Source organism: Ursus maritimus, unplaced genomic scaffold (genome assembly GCF_017311325.1).
Source record: "Ursus maritimus isolate PB19 unplaced genomic scaffold, ASM1731132v1 scaffold_29, whole genome shotgun sequence".
Classification (NCBI taxonomy): domain Eukaryota; kingdom Metazoa; phylum Chordata; class Mammalia; order Carnivora; family Ursidae; genus Ursus; species Ursus maritimus.
This window is the reverse complement of record NW_024425452.1, coordinates 10,525,823-10,535,911: the sequence shown is the minus strand read 5'-3', so window position 1 is coordinate 10,535,911 and position 10,089 is coordinate 10,525,823. Positions and strand designations below refer to the sequence as shown.

Genomic DNA, 10,089 nt, shown 5'->3' with positions numbered 1-10,089 from the left:
TACTGTGGTTTGACGTCCTTGCTGCCAGGCCTCCCTCTGAAAAACAGACCGGCAATCCAATGCTCTCTGTTGGTTGGCCAGTGGAAGACCTTAAAACCTGAATGGCAATTCAGACCAGTTCCCTTGGCCCCTACCATCCCTGCTGCCCCATCTGCTCCCGCAGAGGCCGCCGGGATACAGTCCTACTTGAGGTGGGTGCCTTCCACACCTTCCGTATAGGGTGCACCCCACGATCGCCTCCAGGGGAGAGCCAGTAAAGGAGGTTGGAGACCTCATGTTCAGCTCACTGTTCACTGGTCCCCCAGAGATTATCAAGAGGTGATGTCTCTGGTGGATACCAGAGCTGAATGCACCCTAACGTATGGTAACCCTCAGAAGTTTTCTGGCCCCCTCACGCCATTGATGGTTACTGAGGACAAACAGTTATGGTCAGGAAGGTTGCTGGGACACTACTACAAATTGGTCATTCTCTTCTGCAAGAATACAAAGATTTTTTTTTTTCTTAAGGATTTATTTATTTATTTTATAGAGAGAGAGCGTGCGCTTAGGGTGAGGGACAACGGGAGAGGGAGAGAGAATCTTAAGTAGACTCCGTGCTCAGCTGGAACCAAGAGCCAGACACTTAATGGACCGTGCCTCACAGGTGCTTCAAGAATACAAAGTTTCTATCTTCAATACGAGCGAGCACACTGGGCATCCAGAGCCTACAAGGTCACACTCTGCAAACCTTAATTGAATTCTGCCTCCAGGGTGGCATCATCAAACCCGTTCTGAGGGGAAATGCCAGCTGGGAATCAGGAAGTCTACCACCCCCTTGAAAATGCTAATTGTGAAACAATACAAATTGCTTGGGGGACACAAGAACCTAGGAAAACTATCCAAGAACTGTACTGGGTGGGTATGGTATACACTGCCCATAATGCTTTCAACAGCCCTGTATGGCCAATAAAAAAGCCAGATGGCTCATGGAAGATAATAGTAGACTACCAAAAATTGACTAATGTCATGCCCCCCAGGTGGCTGTGCCCAACATTGCCAGTGTCCTAGACACTGTGACCACCATCCTAGGAACGTACCAAGCTGTGCTAGACTTAGCAAAAGGTTTTTTAGGTATACCACTGGCCACTGAGTCACAAGATCAATTTGCCTTCATGTGGGAGGGGCAACAATGCACGATGCCAGTACTTCCCCAAGCTACTTGCGCAGCTCCACAATGTGTTCCCAGATGGTAATCTGAGACCTGTCCCTGGTCTCCTTCTCCACATCAATAAAAATGGGCCTATTACATTGATGATATCATATTAAAATTTGAAGACTAGTTTCCGCTGCAGGACACTTTGCAGGATTTGCTGAAACATCTCTGTGGGAGAAGATGGGCAGTGAACCCACAGAAAATTCAAGGCCAAGGCAGTGCCATAAAAATTTGGGGAGCTGTTTGGGTAAGATGCACATTATCCTGGCAGCTATGATTGATAAGATGTAAGTCTATCCAACCCCTAAAAATATGAAAGAGATGCAAGACTTTGTACGGATTTGGGGACTTGGGGGGACTGTAATTCCATACCTCCATCCCTTATACCACTTAGTAAAGAAAGGGCACATCTAGAACCGGGGATCAAAACAACAAGCTGCCTTTGAGAAGGTGAAAATATTAGTGAAGCAGATTAAAGCTCAGGGCCTCTCCCAAGCAGGGCTACCCTTTGAGTTAGATGTGTCTGTGACTCCATGAGGTATGGGATGGGCACAATAGCAGAGACAAGGAAAGACAGAATCCCTCTAGGATTTTAGTCCTAGCTCTAGAAGGGGGTAGAAACCCACTATGTCCCCATAGAGCAATAGCTCCTAGCAGTGTACCCCGTGCTCCTCCAGGTAGAGCCTCACATGAAGGAAGAGCATATCATAGTCAGAACTTCCCTTCCCGTCAAGAGATGTGTTAAAAGTATGTTCCACTGACCCACTTCTGCCATGGCGCAAACCCCTGCTTGGACTAAGTGGCATGCCCGTTTGCAGCAGAGAAGCAGCCTACCCTCTAAAACATGCAGGGGCTGCTGGGCTGTGTGGAGTGTGTAGATGGTCCCACCCCTCTTCCTAAGGCAGCCCCGTGAGGCCCCAGCAGCCTGGAGAGAGGAAATGGGGGCAATTCCTGCTGGTGCCTGGTAGAGAGATGGCTGTGGTCAGGGCGACCCTTCTGTAGGGACTGCAGCTGCCATGCAGCCCAACACTGACACCATCTGGATGAGAGCTGGAAGGAACCTCAACAGCCCAGCGGGCTGAGCTCTGTGGTTTCGCTGGTGATCCCTTATGCATCCTGCCTGTTAACCCTTCGCACTGACAGTCGGACTTTACAAAGAGATGAACCCCGTGGCTTAAATAATGGGAAGCCAAAGGATGGATGGTCATGAATAAGCCCTAGAAGGCTCAGGATATGTGGAAAGACTTTTGGGGCCATCCGCCAGAGCCTGAAATAGCCCTCACTGTCTTCCATATCACAGATAGTAAGGCATTGACACCCCGCGGCAATCAGGAAGCTGATGCCCTAGCCCAGTACAAACCCTAGCAAGATGGAGTACATACAAAGGGAGGTCACCAGAGCACCCAAATAAGATGGCCTAGTGCCAAGGATTCCATCTTGGCCCTGAAATACAGTGACTTGGTTAATGCAGTAACAGCATGTCCTGTATGTTCTAAACAAAATCCAAGGCAACTACTGAAGGAGTCCCGGGACCATCCACCGGAGTTTCCAACTAGTGAGGGATTGGCAAATTGATTGTAACGGGCCCCTCCCTCTGAGTGAGGGTTCTAAATATGCCTTGTTTTATATGGGCACTATATCTGGCTTAACCCAAGCTATCCTCTGTCACAGCATAAACCAGGCTGCTACCATTAGGGAATTAGAGAAGCTAAGTACCCTGTACAGATACCCTTATTGAATAGACAATGATAGGAGGTCACATTTCAAAGGTCGTGATGTCCAAGATGGGGCAAAAGAACATGACATTGAGTGGTGGGTCCATCTCCCCTATAATCTGCAAGCAGCAGGGTTGGTAGGAAAGAAAAATATAATATTAAAGCAACAGATTAAATTACTAACAAGAAAAAACATTTGGATAGATGGGCTAAAATACTATCCCAGATTTTAAGACATTTGAATGATAAGTCAGCAGGGCCCATTGCCCCATCTCTCATATGGATCAAAGATACGCTGCTGAGAACACCAAACCCCATCATACCTGGGACAGGCATTATCTCCTAGCGTTACAATGGAATGTCCTACTGGAATGGGTGAATTGTTTCACGTCCCTGGTGAATGGAAACTACTCAGTCTCCTTTGGGATCCAGTTGTACTGTGGCAAGCTGGACCTGTTGAAACACACTATGCTTGGAGTGGAACATACACCACTGAAAGAGGGAGAAGGTGAGGGTCCTGGTCTTAGTTCTTAGTTCATCTCCTCTCTTCTACCTCCCCTCGCCAACATGTATGGTGTGCGCACAACCAGGTCAAGTTCCTAAAGCTTCCAACTTCCTCTCCTCAAGGCCAGGTGAGCGCGTTCTGTTTTCCACAGGTACAATCATTTGGCCACCAGCTTTGTCCCTCCCTTGGCCTGGAGGACATCATAAACACATAGAAGCCCTCACTATATTCACCCAGCAAGCCTTCAATGATAGCCGGCAGAGTCTGTCCTTACTGAACACCAAAATGTCTCTGACGAGAAAAACTATCCTCCAAAATAGGATGGCTTTGGACGTTATTATTGCCTCAAGAAGAGGCACCTGTGCCGTTCTCCAAACAGTGTTGTATGTTCACACTCGTGAGAGCCTGCTAATTAACTCACCAGGACACAAGTGACTGCCCTGAACGATTCGACCTCTATGCTAGGGGGCTTAGTAAATGAATGGTTTGGATCACGGGGCTCTTGGTGGAAAAAATTATTACTTATTTTGGGGATCATGATCTTCGTCTAAGTTTTCTCTTGCGCGCGCTGGAGCGTTGCTGTGGTATCTGCCTCGAAGCGCAGCGGAAGAGCCGCGCAACGAGCCCCCTCGATGCTGGCGGAAGCCCTTGCTGACTGTTCAGGGCGCACTGCAGAAGAGGGGGCACGTGAGACTGTAAACACGGGCTAGGAGGCGTGGAGCGTTGGGAGGAGAGGTCATGGAGAGGACGTGACCTCCAGTTGACCAGAGAGTAGACCCCGGCATCGGAGGCTCCTCACTCCTCCCCTCGAAATGTACACTCCGCCCACCTTTCCCACAGTGGCCACCATTTTCCGGGACGCGGCCTTGAGAGCAGTGTGGTGCTGAGACTACCTGCCGGGTGTCGTTTGAACCCAGCTGAGGCCTCTATACGAACTTTTAAGATTCAGGGAGGCAGGTGTGGAGATCTACTCGTCCTGAGGGTGCCCGAGACATACCCGTACGTATGTTTCCTTGTGTTGAACCTGCCGCCTGCCAGTCCGGAGGGGTCTGTCTGCCTCTTTCCTCTGTTTCTCCTTGCCCTCCAGGGAAGGGGGCATTCGAACCAACACAGGGGACAGATGCCATGGAGGAGGTGGCTCCCGAGGAGGGCTGGGAAGGAAGGGCAGGATTTCATTAGGCTATGGGAGAGTTTGGGGAGTGCAGAAGGCAGCCACAGGAGCCAAGGAAGGGGCTTGTCTTCGAGGTGTTGGGGAGAACCGTCCAGTGCAGTGCATGGTTCACTTTGGAGAGCCATGGCCAGGAAAATTGGAAAGGTAGGGGCCCAGGTCGTGACCGACGGAGAGGTCAGAGACAGGGCTTTGCATTGGAAACAGAAAGCCCCTGAAAGGAAAACTAACATCCCTGGGGTGTCTCCTTTGTGCCAGGCCCTGTGTTAATTTCTTTGTTTATATCACCTCGGTTAATGTTGATGAAATCCTGAGAAGTATTCTTTTTATAGAAAAATATTTTATTTATTTATTTTAGAGAGAGAAAGAAAGAAAGAGAAGCAAGTGTGAGCCGGTGGAAGAGCAGAGGAAGGGAGAGACTCTAAAGCAGACGGACTCTGTGCTGAACACAGAGCTCAAAGGGGGGCCCTGACCCCACCACCCTGAGATCTTGACCTGAGCCAAAATCAGGAGTGGGCTGCTTCACAGGCGGAGCCAGCCAGGCGCCCCACTGAGAGGTATTCTTATTTTATGAATGATGGAGGTTTTGCACTGAATTAAAAGCATTAAGCAGAACAATGGCGCAATAAAGGTAGAGTTGAGGAAGATAGGCCTGGTGGACTGCACCAACTTTTCACAAGAATGGGGTAGAGAGACCCTGGAATAATGGGGTCCAGTTTGGAGAGTCCAGCTTTTTCTTCCTGTGTCTTTTCTCCCTTTCTCCTCTGCTGCGAGGACAGGACTGTTTCCCCCCAAATTCCCATTAGTACCATTTTTTTTTTTTAAACCCAGTACCATACTTAACACTTGCTTTGTTAAACTTTTTACTTTTTTTGTGTTGATTGGTTTCCTGGAGGACTGAGACTCTTGTAGAAACAAAATGAAACAAAAAAAAACAACCTCTCCCTACCCCCCACCCAAGAACCACTAGTATCTTGATATCTAGAATTTATTATTTTTTAAATTAAGCTTTGTTCGATAATGAGTTAATGAAAGAGGCTGTTATTATTTACCCAGCTTAAACATGCATAAAATATGTTGGTGGGAGAGGGGGAGGGGGTGGAATAGTGATGATTTTATACAAGATTCTTGGATTATCCTTTTCTCCTGAGTTTGGGAGTTTGGCGGGTCCCTTTGAAGACTCTAGGGCCATGTTGGTATCACCTCCTTAATTTACCAAGTGTTGGCACAGTCAAGTAATAGTATGTGAGCAAAAAATGATAGTAATTTTTCATTTTATTTTTTTATAAAGCACGAAAGCTATACTGCTCCCGCAGAATTGAAAATGCTTGTAATGTCTGAGCAGTTTTGAGAGGATTGATCTAAGTGGACAGGATGACTGTTTGGCTGATCTCTCTGATGAGTATGGAAATACTACTTCTGGCAGGTAAGTAGGATGTGTTCTGAAGGGATTATAGATAGAACTTACCTTGAGAACTAATCTATTGATACTTAAAGTGTTATTTGGGGGGAAAGTTTTGAAGTATCTGTTCTGGGTTTAAATTTTCACTGCTTAAAGATTATTTTTTTCTGTTTAGTAGTTGAGGTTATAAATTAGTTATGGATATATACTTCGATTTTTTAATGGCTGATGGAGGTTGCTGTTATAGTCTAGAGCTTCTAATAATAACTTACAACCTTCTTTTTATAATTCCTTTTTGAGCTATATGATGTAATTCTTTTTAGATTTTATTGCTTTATCTTCCCAAAGGGAATAGCTTATCTTGTCTCAGCAGTTAATGACTGCTTGTATCAAACTCGTCGTTTCTCAAATCACGTCTCTAATTTTTTCTGTGAATTTGGTGATCCTCGGTATCTTTTTACAGCATTTGTTTTGGGCCTTCTTTAGGTAGAAATATCTAATATGCTTCTGAAGGGTAAGCATGGGCTGGGGTGGCTGGGGCTGCCATGAATAATTGTGTTGATGTGAGTGATTCCCCATCACCCCTGGTTGTGCATTATGCCTGCTGTGTACATGGAAGGCCTGGGCTAACCAGAGTTAGCATGGCCTGGATTACCCTTTATCTTTTCTGATATAGGAAATGAAAAGTGTTCTGTAGATAACACTTTTCCTATCTATGATCTCACTGAGGAGCTGACTGATTTTTGATGGTTCCTTGAATTGGCTTTGCCTTGGCTAAGGCATGTCCAAGAGTGTCTTCAAAGACAAGGATTTGATTATTATGCCCAGCCAATGGTCTTGATGGGAGAACCCTATCTAACCTAGCATGTGTAGTCTATAGTGTGTCTTTTTTTCTCCCAAGAAAATTCCAGCACTGATCCATGCTTCAGCCTCTCTCTGAGCAGGCAAGGCAAAAAAAAAAAAAAAAATCTACAGAATTTTATATCCATCTGGGGAGTCATTCTGATCATATATTCAAAAGGAGGAAATCAAAGGATGGTATACTGAGCACGATGATTGAAATAGGGACAACTTCTAGAAGTTTCTCCTCTGGGAAGTGGAGTTACAAGAAATAAATGGTGACTTTACAACTAAAGTATGACAAACCAATTAGAGTGTGGGAAAGAGAGAAGAGATACTATATGTTTAATTAGGGACCAAATGTGTCCTTGAGGCCCTTCCCAAAGGAAGTAGAAATTCAGGATTGTTCTGGTGAACAGTGGGGTTTTGGATGTCCAAAATAAGAGAATCAGTCAGAACTCTCCTTAAAATGAAATTTTTGAAGGTGTGATCCCCAGACGAGTAGCTCCAGCAGCCCCTGGTCTGAACGGTAAATTCTTGGGCCTTACCCTAAGCCTACTGAATCAGAAACTACAAGGGTGGGGCCCAGCAATCTGTGTTTTATCAAGTCCTTTTGGTGATTCTGAAGAATGCTAACTTTTGTTTTTATAACATTAGGGAAGTGGGTGTATTGACAAAAACACTGTTTTTCTTACTTATTTACAGAGCCTTCCCTGAGTTTCCACATTGAACCTGAAGAAGGTAGTCTTGCAGGGGGAACGTGGATCACAGTCATTTTTGATGGTGGGTTTAGGTCTTAACAAATGCAAGTTTCTTATTTACTGGTATTCTGAATCCTAAAGAATATGAGTCTTTGGCTAGGGACAGGTGTAAAAGAGGGCCTGACGGGCGTTGGACCCACTCACACTGATTTCTGTGTTTCCAGATGCTTACTTGCTGATGTCACAGAAGCAGAGCACATCACACCATTAGATATGCCCATGTCCGCTTTCTTATCCCAAGCTGTGGGATGGTACCTTAGGAACCCACAATGACACGATATGGAAGCGTGTAGCATAGTCCTTAGCAATGTGTTCCCCAGAATCTTGGTTATCTTCCTTGCAGATGGTTCTATATGTGGGAACTTCTAAACTGCAGCTTAGCTTACCCATTTGTACCAGGGTAAAGAGTAATTTTGAGAGCTGAAAAAGTCCCGGGTTTCAATGGATGGACCTGAAGAGAGAAAATTTTTATAAACGTATAAATGAGACCATCCATTTACACCACAGTCGTAAATGCATTTGGAAATGAAGAGTAGTCATTTAATCCTCAGGCAAGCTTAGCGTGTCACATTGCCCCTGCATGGCCATGTCTTTATATTCTCCTGTGTGGATTTTAACAAGTCTGCTCAGCCCGAGATTCCCCTTTCCCTTGTGTTCAGGTTGGGAATCGGAGCTCCTTTACCCCACCAATGGCTCTCAGCTGGAGATATACCTGGTGAATGTGGCTGTGCCCGCCCTGCCGAGTATCCCTTGTGATGTTTCTCCCGCCTTCTTGGATTTGCCAGTGCTCACGTGCAGGACCAGGTAACCTGTCTGGGTAGGAGAAGATCAGACAGGGCGAGTGCCTTGCTTATCTCAGTAGTTTTGTGTGGCAAATTAGAGCAACTCCCTCTATAAGGGAGTTATCAGCTATAGCTTTAAAAATGTCCCATGTGAATATGCTCCTGAAAATTTCCCTACTAGGGTTCTAGGGCTTTAAGGGAGGATGAAAATATAGGGAAGAATTTTGAGAAACTTGAGACACTTATAAGGAGGAGTTGGATTGTGTTTCCAGCTGTGTTTTCTTGTTGTCATTTGCAAGGAGCTCTGTCGCTATTAAGATTTCAATAAACAGTGAGATTTCACCATCTAAAGAACTCATCTTTTGAAATAGGCATAATTGTAATGATTGTGCGTAAACCCAAAACCAGCTAGAAAAGAAATTTGCTTTCGTCCTCAGTGTATTTCCTTTTTGTATGATTTGTACGGGATTCCAGATTATCTACTGTTTTGCTCAAGATTTTGTTGGCTTACGAAGTTTCCACGAGTTCATTCTTTCCCTACTCATGTCTTAGAGATGCTGCGTGAAAGTGGATCATTGCTTAAGAGAAGAAAAATGTCATTTCCTTTTGTTTTCTGTTCTGTCCTTCAGGAAGGCTCCCTTTCTTCCATGTCTGCCTACTGAAATCCTAACCTGCAAATGTCACCTCTTCCCTGAACATACAACTGAGTATAATATTGCCCTTCTTTATAGGGGCTGAAATCCAGGTGACGGTTGCCACAATTTTGAGGAAGTAGAACCTTTTGTAATTTACAGAAAGGCATGGCACGTGTAGCCTCAGTGGCCCTGTTTTCCTCAGCCCTGTGTTTCCCATGATATTTATGTCAGTTGTTCACTTGTCAGATTCATCCTAGAATGAAGTGCTTTGAGGCCAGGGGATGTGTTAATACTACCCTGTAGTCCTTATGGTACTTAACACAATGCCTTGTGAGTAGACATGGCCACATAGATGTCTCTTGAACTGGACTTTCTTACAGCCCTGCTGCTATTGGTTTTAAAACTGGGTTGTACGTCTTACATTTTATGGTAGATGTGGGCATAGAGCTCCTGCAAGAACTTGCCATGAAATAGATAAAAACTGAAGTTTTATATGTTCTGTCTCCTCAGTCCCAACATGCTGCTGATTTTCAGATGCACCATTGATTTTATATAATCTTGTCAGAGGGAAAGAAACACTACCCTCTTACAAGTACTCATTGGTTGGAAGATGAATATCAAGTTCCAGTAACCCTCAAATGTGAAAAAAATGCACATTTTATTATCAATGATATACTGTCATATTCATTATCATAAAGATGTATGTAGCATCTAAATCAGCACTGTCTACTCAAAACATTATGTGAGCTGCAAATGTAATTTAAAATTTTCTAGTAGCCACATCAAAAATTCAAAAGAAACAAATGAAATTAATTTTAGTAATTTTTATTTAACTCAACATATCCAGAATATTATTTCATATGTAATCAATATATAAATTATTGATATACTTTATATACTTTTTGCACCCCAAGTCTTCAAAATCCACTGTGATTTTACACTTACAGCATACTCTCTTTGGGACTCGCCACATTTCAAGTACCTAGTAACCACATATGGCTAATGGTTACACATTGGATGTTGCAGATTTAAATACTTAAAGTCATACTGAAGAGTTTGGTAAGAAAATCTTGGAGGGGAGGCACTTCC

At 44.6% G+C, this 10,089-nt stretch overlaps 1 protein-coding gene across 1 annotated transcript in view; it reads left to right on the top strand.

The window, feature by feature from the left end:
• Nucleotides 1–5,954: 5,954 nt before the first annotated feature.
• Nucleotides 5,955–10,089, top strand: part of PKHD1 (PKHD1 ciliary IPT domain containing fibrocystin/polyductin) — a 431,701-nt gene continuing 427,566 nt past the window's right edge. The window contains 3 exon segments of the mRNA XM_040643571.1: nt 5,955–6,006; nt 7,528–7,605; nt 8,243–8,387. Of these exon segments, the coding sequence (XP_040499505.1) occupies nt 5,955–6,006; nt 7,528–7,605; nt 8,243–8,387 (275 nt within the window).